This window comes from Hyperolius riggenbachi, chromosome 12, assembly GCF_040937935.1.
Source record: "Hyperolius riggenbachi isolate aHypRig1 chromosome 12, aHypRig1.pri, whole genome shotgun sequence".
Taxonomy (NCBI): Eukaryota; Metazoa; Chordata; class Amphibia; order Anura; family Hyperoliidae; genus Hyperolius; species Hyperolius riggenbachi.
The window spans coordinates 42,107,164-42,125,004 of NC_090657.1; the positions used below are offsets into that span (position 1 = coordinate 42,107,164).

At 42.0% G+C, this 17,841-nt stretch overlaps 1 protein-coding gene across 1 annotated transcript in view; it reads right to left on the reverse strand.

Annotated features, from left to right (window-relative positions):
* Positions 1–17,841, reverse strand: part of LOC137541901 (uncharacterized) — a 71,616-nt gene that overhangs the window by 18,315 nt on the left and 35,460 nt on the right. Inside the window, exon 2 of the mRNA XM_068263477.1 lies at positions 1,052–2,651. Coding sequence (XP_068119578.1) covers positions 1,052–2,649 — 1,598 coding nt within the window. The 5' untranslated portion in view covers positions 2,650–2,651. The remainder of the gene's footprint in view (positions 1–1,051; positions 2,652–17,841) is intronic.

Here is a 17,841-nt window from a genome sequence, read left to right on the forward strand (position 1 = left end):
CATCATAAGAAGTAGAATAGAGTTTAGAGAGTTTTAGGGGTGAGGCTCTTGTCTTGTGTATTCTTTTTGAGTCACAAAAGGAATCAAAAGCAATTACATTTTTGCATATTCTGTATCAAAATAAAAGACTTGTAAAATGAAAACAAAGTGACAGAATATAAAAAAAGAAACACATATTGTTACCTTAGGAACTTGGCTTTTTAAATTTATATGCCATGAAGCTAGGTTACTATTATTTTTGAAAATAAGGTCTTGTAATCATCGATAGTGTACAATGAGAAAGCAAAAAAAAAGACACCTTTATTTCCAAATACAATATTGTCACCATGCATTGTACTAGGAACATACCGGTAATCTAAATGTAGATAAGTAAATAAAAGTTGTGGGTTTAACTTATAGTTAGCACTAATTATTGTAAAGCTGTAATGGATGTCAATGGAGTAAAAAAGTGTGTTTTTTATTTTTCCCCTTATTTTCCATATAAAAGGAATACAAAATAAGGTAATTACTAAACAAAATTATCACACACTAAAAGCCCAATTTGTCCTGAAAAAAAAAATATATAGATCATTTAGGTGTGATAAGTAGTAATAAAATTATAGGCGAATTAATGGGATCAGCGCTGATATACGAAGATTGCTCTCGTCCTGAAGTGGATAATCTACATGAGGGTTGCCAAAACACACAGGCTCATCAGTGCTCTCCAACCTTAATAAAAGAGGGAGAAATTGTGTCTATTATTACAGCACTTCTGTGTGTCTCTCCATTGCAAAACCATTTGAAGGACAATTGTAATGAGAGGTATATGCCATATTTATTTCCTTTTAAATAATACCAGTTGCCTGGCTGTCATGCTGATCCTCTGCCTCTAATCCCCTTTCCTGATGTCTGTTGGACATGAGGAGAGGGGAATTTCCACCAATGGGGACACATACACTAGTATAAGCTTGGCCTAAGTTTTAACTTTCCACATCTCTGTCCAAGATTAAAACAAGTATTGGCATAATGGGTTTCCAATCAATAGGTCTTTATGCCAATGTAATATTCTCACCTGCACATGGCTCCCATATTCTCCACAATAACACACTGGCCACCATTCCTGCAGGAGAATTCCCCCGTATCGCAGAGACTTCTGCAAGCACCAGCATAGAGCTTGTATCCCGCTCTGCAGTATACTGTATCAGGACCATGGTTCATTACTATTTCCTGTGGATCCAGAACACTATCCTCAGTGGCACCAGTGATCACTGTCATCTCGACATCTCTCTGGCCTGTAGAAGAATGGAGAGTACTGCCTAATGATTGCACAGGAGTTGTCTGAGTTAGTTGTAGAGTTCTGTATTCATGATCCAGCTGTAATTTGACCTCAGCATCCCCACTGCCCTCTGAGACAGAATTACTGAGGAGAGATTGGTCTGTCACAGGGTCATCTGTATTGCTTCTGTTTGTACCAGGCTGTAATTCCACTTGTGTTTTAATCAGGCTGTCTAAAGGAATAGATGTGTTCATTATTATGTTCTCTTTGGGTATCACAGCAGTATTATTCCAGCTTGGTGTCACTGATCTCTTTGTCACGGACTGCATAGCATCCTCATTCTCTCTGTTACTTACTGTAGACATTATTTCACCTTGACTGTAAAGATAAAGTAGGTATGCACTAGCTTTCAAGGAGGATTTATATTCTTCTGACTCTAAGGATTTATATTCTTCTGACTCTGTGGTGTTCAGATCATTGGGCAGCGACTGTTTTTCTTCCATTGAAAATAGTTCTGTGTGGCTAGTTGTAACATGAGTAAAAGTATTGGTTCCTCTAGAACCATTCAGCATAGCTGTAGTCCTTATGGAGAACACCTCGCCAACTCCTTTGTTATGCCGTTGCCTGTTCCGGTCTGTGTGAATATTCAGTGTTGTCAAATCATTGTTTATCGTTGTGGCTTCCTTGTATGCAGGTAGTAGTCTTCCTTCAGTCCCATAAAGAAATTCCCGAAGCTCATCTCTATGAGGAAGTTCTGAAAATGAAACATTCCTTTCTGATTCTTTATTATAAAAGTTGGATTTTGCATCTGTCAGCCTTCCTCCTCTCGCTCGCTGTCTTTTTCTAGGCTTTGCGAAGAATTCAATTTGTTTTACCTTTGGTGCCTTTTGTTTAACCTCGCTATACATCTCTCCTTCTTTTCTCATCATTAGCTTTCGTTTAACCATGTCTGATTGCAGTTTAGACATTTTTGATGGCTCAGCCTCTCTGAAATTCCTTTTTTCAGAGTTCTTTTTAACCCTTTTCACTTGTGGACCATTATTTTTTCTGAATGCAGCCATGTTTTTTATTTTTCTCTTAGTTACCGCCATTTTGTCCTTCCTGCCACGCACTGTTTTCGTTCCTCCAATCTCGTGATCTTTCCTGCCTTTTCTCCGATGTTCAGACTTTCTTCTGTAGCGTGCAGTTTCTTCATCCTTCATTGTTTGTGGATTCATGTTCTTGTCAGAACCATTTAGTTGGCATTTCACTATGTTTTTAAAAATGCCCCTTACTTCCAGGACCTCAATGTGTCCAACTAATGGAGGGTGCTGGCGAGGTAACCACATCTTGGCGAGTTTCTCCATCGGGGCTGCTGTGATCAGTTTCAGTGGAAGATTGTGATAGGTCTTCATACCTAGAATTGCAGCACAAATAACAATAGGTTTAGTACATTAGCACAGTCAGCCTTAAAGAGGAACTCCAGTGAAAATAATGTAGTAAAAAAAGTGCTTCATTTTTTACCATAATTATGTATAAATGATTTAGTCAGTGTTTGCTCATTGTAAAATCTTTCCTCTCCCAGATTCACATTCTGACATGTATTACATGGTGACATTTTTACTGTGGGCAGGTTATGTAGCTGCTGCTAGCGGTTTTGGCTGTTAGAGACAGCTGTAAACAGCTAATTCCTGTCTGTGAACATTGTTACATTGTGGCAGTTTGCCCAGAGTACTGCGGTACTCAGAGCTTCTTGTGGGAGGGGTTTCAGCACAAAATCAGTCACACAGCGCCCCCTGATGGTCTGTTTGTGAAAATCATTATATTTCTCATGTAAAAGGGGGTATCAGCTACTGATTGGGATAAAGTTCAATTCTAGGTTGGAGTTTCTCTTTAAAGGGACTCCGAGCAGTGGAGAAACTATGGAAAGATGCATATCATTTTAAAGCTCTCTTTCTCCTCTTTCCAATGATATATAAACCGCCGCCCTACGTCTTTTAGTTTTCGCTATTTCCGCGATTGAAATTGCAGCGGCCGCGATTTCAATCACGAAAATAGAGAAAACTAAAAGGCGTAGGGCGACGATTTGGGTGTCGTCAGAAAGAGGAGAAAGAGAGCTTTAAAATGATATCCATCTTTCCATAGTTACATTGTATTACTCAGGAGGACACTTTCCCCAGTGTCAGCAGCTCCATTCAGCAGAAAGGAGCTGCTGACTTTAGGAAAAAGTCGCCCTGTGTAATACAATGTAACTATGGAAAGATGGATATCATTTTAAAGCTCTCTTTCTGCTCTTTCTGGCGACACCCAAATCGTCGCCCTACGCCTTTTAGTTTTCTCTATTTTCGCGATTGAAATCGCGGCCGCGGCAATTTCAATCGCGAAAATAGCGAAAACTAAAAGGCGTAGGGCAGCGGTTTATATATCATTGGAAAGAGGAGAAAGAGAGCTTTAAAATGATATGCATCTTTCCATAGTTTATGCACTGCTCGGAGTCCCTTTAAGAACCAATAATCCTAAAATCACAACCTCTGTGCAGTAGTTCTGAGTCTGTTTAACTGCTACTTTAAGGCCTCTTTCACAGTGCGTCGTTAAAGTCGCACGTTACAACAACATGTAACGCACAATAGCTTACAGCAATGAAAAATCAATGGGCTGTTCACAGTGCAGACGTTGCGTTGGTGTCTAACGCTGCACGTTAAATGAAAGTGCTGCATGCTATGTGTTATACACGTTTTTAGCTGCGTTAGACTGTTTGCACATGCTCAGTAATGTTTTTTTTTTTTTTTTTTTTTTTATGCATGCGCCGTTTTCGTTCTATCACTGTGCAAGGAAAACGGCACACCAAACGCAGGGCTAAATAAAGTCCAAGTTATAGACTTTCAATGTGTTGCATTAGGGGCACGTTATGCAACCTTAATGTCGCATTAAACGCAACGTCTTACTGTGTAAGAGGCCTAAAGGTGGCCATAAAGTGTTTGATAGAAATTATTGATTGATTTTAGAAGATTTACTCATAATTAAAGGAATACTATCGTTTCTCATATTTTTTTTTCAATTGACACAGGAATTGTTTGGGAAGTGCTGCTAAGTACTGGTGTATACATTTTAGTAGCAACTTCATTGTTTACCGTTATCAAAATACTTTCAAACTTTACTGACGCCAAAACTGACGGCTGACTGAGCCATGAGGAGAGGGGAAATTCCCCTCACACTTGATCAGTTAACTCTATGTGTAACTCTGCATGTGACAGAGAGAACAGCTGCAGCTTCTGTGTCCTGTGCTTCTCACTGAAGTGTCTGAAGAGAGCAGAGGAAATGTAACTAATTGTCACAGCTTTTCATACTGTTTTTGCTTTCAGAGTTTGATATGTTTGATATTTGCTTTCTGTAGTCTGATATGCAACTCTGGCTGTGCATTGAAGCAGATACCTCTTCTGCAATTGATTTGTCCCAATATAGCGAAATCCTACAATCAATAAATTACAGCTTTTGCCTCTGATATTTAACATAAAAAGTAGGAAAATGTTTACACAGCTACTTAGACATTATTTGTACATTATCATTTTAGAACACTTGGGTATCGATAGTATTCCTTTAAGGCTAGTTTTCACCGTGAGCGTTGTACTAAGCAGCGATTTAATAAGCTCCTGCTAAAGTAATGCTATATGTGCATTTTCACTTGAGCTATGTGGTTTTGAATAAAAAAAAAAAAATCACACACAGCATTACATTATTGAGCGCTTTTTAAATCCCAAGTGCTTAGAAAAGTGCTTCCAATGTGAACCAGCTCTGAATATGTCTAAAATATTTTGTTGAACTGAAAATCGACTGATACATTTCAATAAATATTCACGATATGACTGATTGAAAATGTGATTCAACGTATTGGAAACATTTTATCAGATCTAAATAGACTTTTTTTTGTGCTGCACTGAGTAGTACAAATAAATTGATTTTGTTCTGATTATTATAAAGATCTGGTTGAAATTGCTCTCCTCTCTGTGATGGGATATGAACTCAAAGCAATTGCTTACACCATTGTTCCTATTTTAATGATCATTAAAAAAAATGGACCAGTCTGTGGCCACATATGAACCAAGTAATGTGACCATAAAGGAGTGGCCTCATTAAACTGATTTAAAGAGACTCTGTAACAAATTTTTCAGCCTTAGTTCTTCTATCCTATAAGTTCCTATGCCTGTTCTAATCTGCTCTGGCTTACTGCAGTCTTTCCTAACTGCACTGTCTCTGTAATAAATCAATGTATCTTTCCTCTGTCCTGTTTGTCGGACTAAAGCTTGATTGTGTGGAATGTGCAGGGCTGCTTGTGATTGGTAGAAGCGATACACACCCTCTGCAGGCCCCCTGCATACTATGAATGACTCACACACTATGCTTAGCTGAGCCTATTAGAAGCTGGTTAGTTTGTTTGTAAACACTGCCTAAAACTGTTAATTACAAGCCAGGATTGCAGCAGAGAGTGGCAGAAACAGCACAGAGGGGCACAGGAGAAAATAATGAATAGAATGGTATGCTTTTTATTGTAAGAATATTAGAGTACAGATTCTCTTTAAGAAATAGTAGATTAGTAAAAATATCACCCTACACCCTTCATCAGGTGATTTTACATAAACCAGTGCCCTATAATCCTGTCCTCATGCTCACCAACTGTGCATGGTTTCTAGGTAACTTCAAATATACTGAAGTGGGGCAAAGCGGATTAGCTACCTATATGGAAAGTTACAAAACTCAGCCGAGATGGTCCAAAGGTATTGCACTTGACTGTTTAGCATGAGGTCATGAATTTGACTCCTGGATCAGGAAAAAAATATGTGAGATTTAAGGCAGTGGCATAGAAATAGGGGATAAAGAGGTTTTGACCGCACTGGGGCCTATGGACCAGACGGGCCTCGAGGGGCCCTCTCTCAATGGCAGTATTAGTTCCTTTATTGGTCCTGATTGATAATTATCACATATTATATAGATGCTTTGAATAGTGATAATCATTAACAAACTGTTCTCCATACCCCGACTGCACCTCTAATACTGTGGATGTCCTTGGCAGGCGTTGGTGCTCCATAGTAATTGTTATGTATGGGGTGCTGGGGGGGGGCTCAAAGTAAATCCTGCACTGGAGCCTAAAGCTCCATAGCTATGCCACTGATTTAAGGATAGGTTTGCTGAATACAGACCTAGGCAGTGAAGTTCGGTCTGCCTTTAAGTACCTATTACCGGCACAATATTTTCCTCAGATGCAATCATTCAATCAGATTTGCGGAATCATAAGGTATTTATTGATTGTTATCATAAACGGGTTGATCAGGGCACTTTCTCTCTTCAAATACCACCGCAAAATCCAACATTTTGATCAATAAAACTCTGTATTCCAATTGACTATCCGTTTTCTGTACAGTTTGATCGTAAAATCTGATGGAATGATCACACCTGAGGAAAATACTGTATCTTTATTCGGCACCGTTACAGTAGCACGGATAATGTCATCTGTAACATATAAAGTATGCATGGAGAGGGAAAGACCATATTTGTGGGACATGGCAGCAAAAGGCACTATCACAGGAGAAGTCACAGGAGAAGGAACATTATATGGCGGCCCTTGGTGAATTGGGAGCACAGTAACATTTTGGCTTTTCTGGCAGATTTCAGCTGGATTGTTTTTATTAATAGTTAAGCTTCTTTTTAGTTCTGTTTTTTCAGTAGAAGAATCAAGCGCCTCTCTACTACTGACCCTATATGCTACTACATACAAATGTTCAAAGGTGCGATTAAAGTTTGGTAATTTACCAGCTTCAATAGAAAAAAACATGTTCGGTAACAGCAGAGCAGTGTGGAGCTGTCCGTTTGTTACAAGCTGTTCCGAGCAGTGAGGGCATTACAATAGTAAGTAGCATCCCAACATCGCTTTAGATATACTTTTGTTATACTGCGTCTTCTCGCTTTGAATCTGTCTATTAGTCTTTCTTAACATTTATTTAATTGCCACAGCTTAAATGAACTCCAAGAAACTTTACACATGTCCTGCTTAGGTGATTTCCTCACTAGTTCCTCCGCATCTTCAAACAGAAACCTAAATGGTTAAACGGCCGAAGGGCTCCAGGGGAAACCGCTTTTGTTCTGTTTTCTCTGCTCGCTGCCTAGGGGGTAGGCATCCGAGAAGCCTTCACAACCTACAAAAATCTGATCAGCGGGACTTGCAGGAGACAGGGGCTGTTTCTATTGGCTCTCCTCCTGTCAGATATAGCTCTCTCTGCTTCTGCGAGTCACGGCTGGCTTCCCACAGTCTCGCACAATCTTCGCACTATTTACGCCACACTAGAGGGGCTGGTAATATTTCTGGACTTTACTGCATGTTGAAGTCTTTATGAATTGACATTTACTGACATGTGTTGAGGTATTTACCGCACAAGTCGGCAACTTACCTTACTGCTCGGTAATTGCATTTTTTTATGCGGTAACAGCCGTTATGAATTGACACTTTCCTAAGTGCTCGGTAAAGTCAGCGGTTTTCTGCATTACCGTATGCAGTAAGAAGTACTGAATCGAGGCCAATGCAACAAGGCTCCCACAGTGTGATGTCAGTACCTAGGTTCAATCCTTGGTTACAGTTCCTCTTTAAGTAAGCCATCCTGAATAATCCCAAACGCCTTCTGTCTTAAGAAGGCAAACTCTGCTTTGTATGGCATTTTAGTGAGGAGACTTTTTTGATTCCTTTCCGCCCCTTACACACTCTTCAGAGTTCTGGTTCACCATAAGCTTGCTAGGGGATATGTAACCAATAAATGGTATCATTCTGATTCAGAACTTCTTGCTTTAAAGCGGTATCGTCACCATAAAAATCAAATTTCAACAGCAACTGGTCTGAGTGTATTAAATGATAAAGATGCTAATTCTGCATTCAAAAATTTCAAAACTTTTTTTGCTGTTATGGTTTGGAGTTCTCACATACTTTAGGAGCACTGGCCCTTTAATAGTCAGTGCCAAACAGTTGCATGCTGGGGTTCTTTTTATCTATAATATATTCCTCCTCTTCCATTTATTTCCCTGCCTAGCTGCCTATCTGAAACATGATCCTTTGCTCACTTATGTTTGCAAGCAAGGCTGAGGTGACTCAGCGATTGGAGGAGAAAGGAAAAACGTTAAGGGCAGAAATGACATCAGGATTTAGCCTCAAACTGTGGGCAAAAAACATGGTTCCCACCAGGAACAGAATTCTCTTAACTTAAGATAAAATTCCCTAAAATCAAAACGTGGACAGTACAATACATGTGTTATGTAAGTAGATCAAGTATTTATCTACTTAGATAGTGTTTTTTCCCTTCTGGCATACTATTGCTAATCCTTCTGCTTTAAAAAATAACAAAAATCATTTCGTCCTCCAGATGGCAGTACAACACAGGATTTATAGCACCTAAACCAGCATTGGGCATAACAGTTTTAATTTTAACTTCTTTTAATAATGACAGACAGTAACGCTATTTCACCTCTGCAGAAAATCTGTACTTTCTCGCTGCTCATTAAACCCACTGGAGATGTGTAATGTGTTCAGTGCCATTATTTGGGTTTTGCTAAAGCGATGAAAGCGTGGGCTATTGACTTCTGTAACCTGCTGCAATCAGTATGATTGTTGCAGTCATTAGTGTAAGGAAAACTTATCAGTTGCTAAGAGCCACTAGATGATTGGTCCACTTATGTGATTTTTTTACATAGCACTAAAAATGCATTGCCTATCTGTAATTGGTACTTGTGACTTCGCGTTCCCCTTTCAAAGAATATTTACTTCATTTAGTTTGCTCAGAACGGTAAATGTCAGCATAAAGTCAAGGTCACATTAAGGGGCATACTTGAAAAAGGTGATCCGCTGATTGTCAGGAAAGTGCTGTTATTTCTGCAGAAATTATGGCACTTTTCAGATAAAAGTGACAGGGCTTGATTCACAAAGCGGTGCTAACCTACTTAGCACGCCTAAAGACTTTTGGGCGTGATAACCATTGCACTAAGTAGGTTAGCACCGTTTTGAGGAAAAAACTTGTTTTGCGCCCGCAAAATCTGGTGCGCGCGGAAAGTCGCATAGGGATAATTGGCGCATAAAACTTTATGCGCACTGAACTTTACGTGAGTAAACTATTACGCACACATTAGCACGCAAAGAGGCAGTTTGCACGCAATAAGCAGCTTTTCACTGGTGTGCTAACAGTTAGTACGCTTTTGTGAATCAAGCCCACAGTCTGTTAAAAAAAAATCCACTTTTTAGCAGGACCACCATTTTTATAGCATCACCAGCAATCTGTTATTTAACGGTAATCACTAAAAAAACTCTGTCCTCCCCTGTTGACACCTTTTTGGTAGCCTATATAATAAAAGCCCTGTCCCTGCATCCTCCTATGTCCCTGTGCTTGTTGTGCCTGGTGCGCAGACAGACCTCGGACAGCGGAAGGGGGAGGGGCGCTCAGGTGTGCCTGTGCTGTGTGGGGGAGGGGGGTTCGCAGGTGTGGCCTAGCCCCCATTTTCCAATGGGCAGGCCTTTTATCGAGTTCTATATAATTAGACTATTAGCTTTGGAGTTGCTTGAGAGAAACTCGCCCTGAAGCCCAGAGCTCAGTTAGCTATGGTAGTGGGTAAACGTCGTAGGCTGCATTGGGGAACAGTGGTGTTTGACTCAGTTTGAGTCAAATACTTCATTTAACAACTAAGTAGAATAATACTTTAGAAACAAGAACCAAGTCATGCAGGCACCACCGCTGTAATTATAGCTTCTTTTATTGGTTACATCAGGTAAAGCAGAAGGTACAACGACAGACCGCTGTTTCGAGCAATCAAGCTCTTTGTCAAGTTGATAAAAACTGCAATAAAACACCATATAGTGCATTCACTTATATACTACCTATACACCAATCACAGTGCAGCACCTAAGCCATCCAATCGATAGACGCCATGTCAGAAGTGGACCTGATGGGGAACTGAACCAAAAGGAACTGTCCCACCCCTTTAAGATAAAAATGTAGAAATGTCCCTGTATATACATCAAAAAACAAAAATACACATATATAAATTACAAAGCGCTGAATGTACCTGCTGATGTGACAGCGCTACCCCAGAAAAGCGCAGTTCGTAACTAGCTGAAAAAGTGAAAAAGATATTGTCCAATCAGTAGGTAGCGCCCAACGGGGCCGCCCCTCAGTATCGACGTATATAGAAAAAGTCAACCCACGGCCGTATAGAGAAAACCATCGACCAATCAGAGGCCTGGTGCCGTCTGACGTCGCCCCATGACGTATGCGGAAAAGTAATCCGCTCCACGGCACCCAATCAGTAAGCTTCCATGGCGCCGGCTGCTAATCGCATCAGGCGCTGGCATAAGCGGATATCACCCCAGCCAATCTGAGCTCAAACGTATGTAAACAACCCGCCCCTAAAGTTATTAAGGGGAATGCCGACCAATCAGCATGGCACAATCCTCTGCAGAAAGTAAACACTCAAAAAAGTACATTAAAAATAGCGAAGAGCAGACGAACATTAACACATCCGCTCCTCACGAAGCGTCACTATTGCAGGGCAGCGCATGTGCTATGTAAACAAAAAAAATGTTAGTGAAAAATTTAAGAGAAATAAAGAAATATATGGAAGGAGTCTTTTATAGAAAAAACTCCTTTCTTAACAGTAAAGGAATTTTTTTTTATACAAACACTGGTCTTTGATCAGACTAGCTCTAGTACTGCACTGATACATACAGTGGGTTGCAAAAGTATTCGGCCCCCTTGAAATTTTCCACATTTTGTTACATTACTGCCACAAACATGAATCAATTTTATTGGAATTTACATGAAAGACCAACACAAAGTGGTGTACACGTGAGAAGTGGAACGAAAATCATACATGATTCCAAACATTTTTTACAAATAAATGACTGCAAAGTGGTGTGTGCATAATTATTCGGCCCCCTTTGATCTGAGTGCAGTCAGTTGCCAATAGACATTGCCTGATGAGCGCTATTGACTAAATAGAATGCACCTGTGTGTAATCTAATGTCAGTACAAATACAGCTGCTCTGTGAGGGCCTCAGAGGTTGTCTAAGAGAATATTGGGCGCAACAACACTGTGAAGTCCAAAGAACACACAAGACAGGTCAGGGATCAAGTTATTGAGAAATTTAAAGCAGGCTTAGGCTACAAAAAGATTTCCAAAGCCTTGAACATCCCACGGAGCACTGTTCAAGCGATCATTCAGAAATGGAAGGAGTATGGCACAACTGTAAACCTACCAAGACAAGGCTGTCCACCTAAACTCACAGGCCGAACAAGGAGAGCGCTGATCAGAAATGCAATCAAGAGGCCCATGGTGACTCTGGACGAACTGCAGAGATCTACAGCTCAGGTGGGGGAATCTGTCCATAGGACAGCTATCAGTCATGCACTGCACAAAATTGGCCTTTATGGAAGAGTGGCAAGAAGAAAGCCAATGTTAACAGAAAAGCATAAGAAGTCCCGTTTGCAGTTTGCCACAAGCCATGTGGGGGACACAGCAAACATGTGGAAGAAGGTGTCAGATGAGACCAAAACTGAACTTTTTGGCCAAAATGCAAAACGCTATGTGTGGCGGAAAACTAACACTGCACATCACTCTGAACACACCATCCCCACTGTCAAATATGGTGGTGGCAGCATCATGCTTGGGGGGTGCATCTCTTCAGCAGGGACAGGGAAGCTGGTCAGAGTTGATGGGAAGATGGATGGAGCCTAATACAGGGCAAACTTGGAAGAAAACCTCTTGAAGACTGCAAAAAACTTGAAACTGGGGCGGAGGTTCCCCTTCCAGCAGGACAATGACCCTAAACATAAAGCCAGGGCAACAATGGAATGGTTTAAAACAAAACATATCTATGCGTTAGAATGGCCCAGTCAAAGTCCAGATCTAAATCCAATCGAGAATCTGTGGCAAGATCTGAAAACTGCTGTTCACTAACGCTGTCCATCTAATCTGACTGAGCTGGAGCTGTTTTGCAAAGAAGAATGGGCAAGGATTTCAGTCTCGAGATGTGCAAAGCTGGTAGAGACATACCCTAAAAGACTGGCAGCTGTAATTGCAGCAAAAGGTGGTTCTACAAAGTATTGACTCAGGGGGCCGAATAATTACGCACACCCCACTTTGTAGCTATTTATTTGTAAAAAATGTTTGGAATGATGTATGATTTTCGTTCTACTTCTCACGCGTACACCACTTTATATTGGTCTTTCACATGGAATTCCAATAAAATTGATGCATGTTTGTGGCAGTAATGTGACAAAATGTGGAAAACTTCAAGGGGGCCGAATACTTTTGCAACCCACTGTAATATTAACAAAAATTAAAACTGTGAACCTCCAAAAAGACATAAAAACACTCAACCTATGCAGAACGACAGATCATAATCTAAGTTGAGACCTCCAATTCCCAATACCCCTAATTTACGTATATCCAAAAAGCTTCTCGTCTAGTTAATTCTTTCTCTCTATCACGTCCCGCCCCCCATCCAACTGGTACCACATCAATTACTTGAACTTTAAGCTGTGACAGCCCATGTCCTGCTTCAACAAAAATGTCTTGCCACAACTTGTGAAGTGTCCCTGGTCCTAATAGTAGACTTATGTGCTGACAACCGCACCTTAAGGGCCTTAGTGGTTTTACCTACATAGGTCAGGCCACAGGGATACTTCAGCATGTAAATGATGAAAGTTGAGTTACAATCAAAATGTTCCTTAATGTGAAAAATTGTCCCTTTAGAGGGATGTCTAAAAATGTCACCTTTAATAATAAAACTACATAGATGGCAACTCAGACATGGGTATATGCCTTTTTTACCTTCTCTAGGTCTACCCATAATGGGCTTGGTATGGACCAATTTATCTCGAATAGTTGGGGCTTTTTTAAAGGAAAAAAAGAGGGTGATAACGGAACATTTTTTCCAATGGGCAGGCCTTTTATCGAGTTCTATATAATTAGACTATTAGGTATGGAGTACCTTGAGAGAAACTTACACTGTAGCCCAGAGCTGCGTTCGCTATGGTAGTGGGTAAACGTCTTAGGCTGCATTGGGGAACAGTGGTGTTTGACTCAGTTTGAGTCAAATACTTAATTTAACAACTAAGTAGAATAATACTTTAGAAACAAAAATAAGAAAAAATACTGTGAGCCAATATACTGTTGTGTAGTATCTCACAGTATCAAGCAACATAGAAGATATGAGTTCTCATATAAAGAGTTGTATCCACAAAACCGAGTCACAATCCAAGACCATCACTGTGTGAGGGAGGCAAATTAGGATCTATCACCAATTGCAGGGCCGGCGCTGCCATAGAGGCAAAGGAGGCAATTGCCCCAGGGCCCCTCGACCACTGCAGAGGCCCCTGCGCCGCTGACCCTGCCAAATGCTGCTCCCTTTGCTTGCACTGCTGCCCCTGCATGTGTAACAATAGCAGTAATTACTCACCTCTCCCGGCGGGCGGCGGCTGCACAGTCCGGGCAGTCTAACCAAGCTGTCCTCCTCTATGACCTGGTGCGTGTTATGTGATTGTGTAGTTTGCCCTAGGGCCCCGGAGCCCCTTCAACCGGCCCTGACCATTTGGGTGCCGGGACTCCTACTACAGCCTAAGTAGCTTGCATCTAAGACATTTATAGCTTGGTACACACTAAATGGCGATATGGCACTTTGCCTAAAAAGTTTGGACCCCTGACTTATGAGGACAGATCTGATCTTAGGGAGCCCCTTTTCTCTCAGCTACTATATATTATAAGGAGTAGCAAAGGCTTGCTTTTAAAACTTGAACAAACAGAAAAGCTAATAAACAGCCCACCCACTGGATTGCTCTCTCTCTCTAGTTATCAAAAGAAGAGCCATAAACGGAGAAGTTGCCTATTACATGGTGTTGTGGTTGTCAAGGACATAGCAGGAGAGGTCCCCATGTTCCTTTAAGGTGCTCGGTGGAGTACCATGATGTGTTTTGAAGGGGGGAGCCAGTTGTTTAAAGGAGGTGTCAGGCAATCTATGCTACCCCCAGATCTACTTACTCAGGGCTTCCTCCAGCAGCTTGAAGCCAACATGTTCGTCGTCGCAGCTCTGCTCCCAGCTGCCAGCCCAGCTCCAGCCCATTTGTGATTGATTGACAGCAACACTTGTAGAGGATGACCTCGTAAAGTCGGCCTCTGCACCGGTGGGGACCCTGGGCCAGCGGAGCTACGACGAGAGACGTGTTGGTTGCAAGGGACTAAAGGAAACCCTGGGTAAGTAGATTGGGGGTAACATAGATTGCCTGACGCTTCCTGTAATTTTGTCCCTAGAAAACATTGCTCCTTTCTCTTTGTGTAGAAAAGCATCTGTTTTGCCCACTAGGAAAAGGTCCAACATATCTTCTTTAACCTACTGTATGGTAGGTCTAGTTGGGTAAATCCATCTATTAAATATTGATTATTTTTTTTAACAACATTTTATTTGCTTTTTCAAATCTGAATACAAAACATAGTTCTTGAGACACCAAGGCCCAAAGCCAACATGTCTAGTGTCTCTGTACATTTTATACATTGCAAGTTTCACAATATCTCTTCTGAGATTAAGGCATGGGGCATTTCTTGCAGTATTTGTTTTCCAAAGCAAATATAAAACTCAACAAGATAAAACCTCTCCCCTCAGACTATCCCCTCCTCCTTTATCCCTCCCCCCCCCTTTACCCCACCCCCACCTTATCTCTTCTCTCTGCTGCGTCTTTTAAGGTTAATAAAATAGCTATGTAGCTGCTTTTATTTGGGGCATTGATTGTAAGGGACCCTTTCATCCAGTGTCTTTCTCATGAATCAATCTTGAGTGGGCCCAGCTTGTCCAATAAGTCCATGTTCGCATACCATTCTGTGTAGCGGAATGGTTCCATTATGTCTCTAATTTCTCTTCTTGAGTGTGCATATGGGATATATTTTTTCCATTTTTTTAAAAAGGATTTAGAACTTCTTTCGTTGTGTTGCAAAGCGTAAGATTTATCAAGGTTGAATAAATGGTATAGCTCTTGATTCACATCCCAGACTGTTGGGGCAGAAGGGTAAATCCATTTATTATATATCACTTTCTTAGCCGCTGCTAGTATGATATGGCCCAAGGGTGATAAGGGATTGTCGGTTTTTGATCTTCCCCCCTCTGTTATGGTTTCATGATGTTCCTCATAATGGAATAGAAGGGTTTGTGGTGACATGCTTATGTCTTTACCACATATTTGCTTGATCAAGGAACGTATCGAATTCCAGAAATAAGTGATAACATTACAGTCCCCAATGCAGTGGTATAGTCCAGCTTGGGGTAGTTGGCACTTTGGGCAAAAAGCTTTGTAATTTGCTGGTGGGTTTTTATATTTTATGTCGAAGGCGTACTTTGCCCTGTGCAACATTTTAAAATGTGACTCTCTCCAGATTTCATTTGTGATCTGTTGTCTGTACAAAGCGTTTCCTTCCACAATTTTCCGTGAGATTTCTGGGTCTGCTATATCTTTGGTCCATTTCTGCAGAAACGTTTGGCAATAAGTTCCTTGTTGTGTATTTTGTAGCTGTCTTTGTATTATGGTCAAAGGAAGTCCATACGTCCTTGGCCTCAGGAATGAATCAAAGTCATTGAGTTTCGCCACCCGAGAAAGGTCAGTTACTGAGGATTTTACATAAGATTTAACTTGGGCATAGTAGAGGAAATGGGTACGTAGTAGACCATATTCCTGCCTCAGCTCTAAAAAAGATTTCCAGTTACCGGAGTCTACGTGGAACAACTTCCCCAGTTTGTCTAATCCCTTGTCCTCCCACAGACCAAAGCCCTCATGTGCAATGCTTGCCGGAAACCCTGGATGACCCCACAGGGGCATGTATTTTGATATTAGCATTGGTAATTTGTAGATTTTGCGAAGTTCCCTCCACGTGACCCATGTATCTCTCATGATTCCGCTTTATCTAATTTTCTGTGGTAGTTGGGCAAATTTTGTGTGTAAAATAGCTGCTAGGGACCATGGTTCCGCTAGAGCTTTTTCTAGTTGCAGGTTAGAGAACACATTGGACTCGCAGAGCCAGTCTCTGATGTGTCGACTTAAACATGCTAGGTTATATCTTTGTAGGTTCGGAAGACCAAGACCCACTTTCTCCTTTGGGAGTTGCAACTTCTGAAGGGCTATTCGTGGCCTTTTTCCAGTCCAAATAAAGTAGGACATTGTTTTTTCTAGATCTTTTAATATTGATTTTTTTACAGCAGGTAAGGTGAGATGCAGAATATCAGGAAATGTAAGGACTTTGGGGTTTCCCATTGGAACTGTACCAAGGGTATGAAAGAGATGGAGAATGTTTTTGTTCTTGTGCTCACCACACTTCAAACATTTTAGGAATTGAGAGACTTGGTAACAGAACCCTGCTATTTTAGGCCACTGCCAGACACAGTGAACCATGTCGGATTTAGGGTGCCTATAGTTTATGTCAGGCCCAAATTTACATCCCGGGAACCCTAGACTTCGCCCTCCATGAACCTACAAACACCAGCAAGTGTGCTGACTGTCCCAGCTGTCACTACTCCCTTTCCTGTCATAGGTAGCTACAGGTGCCCCTTAGTATTAGGTAGCCAGAAGTACCCTCAATATTAAGTAGTTAAAGATGCCCCAAGTATTAGATTTCTCAAGGTGCCCCCAGCCAGTGTTGCCAACTCATCCCTTTAATTACTGACACATCTAAGTTATACAGGTTTGCGGGTTATTTGCACATAATCAGTGCCTTAACTGCATCTACCTAGCCACAAAACCTGCATAATTCATGTGTCAGTAATTAACCACTTCTGTGCCAGGGGGTGGTTTGCCTGATCGGTGCTGCGTGGACTCTCCAGCCCGCAGCACCGATCAGATAGCAGCCAGGGCGATCAGACTACCCCCCTTTTTTCCCCACTAGGGGGATGTCCTGCTGGGGGGGTCTGATCGCCGCCGGCTGTTTGCGCTTGCGGGGGGGGGGGGGCTCTTCAAAGCCCCCCTCCGCAGCGCTTCCTGGCCTCCTTCCCTCTCCCTCCCTCTCCCTCCCCCTGTGAGCGGCGCAGGACGGAATTCCATCCTGCGCCGGATAGGACAGGCTTCAGCCTATCAGGTGCCGGCGATCCCCGGCCAATCAGAGGCCGGAGATCGCCGATCTCCGCTACGCCGCTGCGCTGTATACATGTAAACAGCGGGGAAGATCTTCCCCGCGTGTTTGCATTTACCCTGCGAGCTGCGATCGGCGGCTCGCAGGGTGTTCACGGAGACACGCTCCGTGAACTGACATAGAACGGCCGCTCAAACAAGCGGCCGTTTCCATGGTATCCACTTCAGGATTCAGGGGCGTAGTTAAGCGTACGCCGAATCCTGAAGTGGTTAAAGGGATTAGTTGGCAACACTGCCCCCAACTGAAGGGAGATCTGGCCAGTGGAATGCTGTGACCCAGAGTAACCTGGTGTAGTGGTTAGCGCTCTTGCCTTGCAGCGCTGGGTCCCCGGTTCGAATCCCAGCCAGGTCAACATCTGGAAGGAGTATGTATGTTCTCCCCGTGTCTGTGTGGGTTTCTTCCAGGCACTCCGGTTTCCT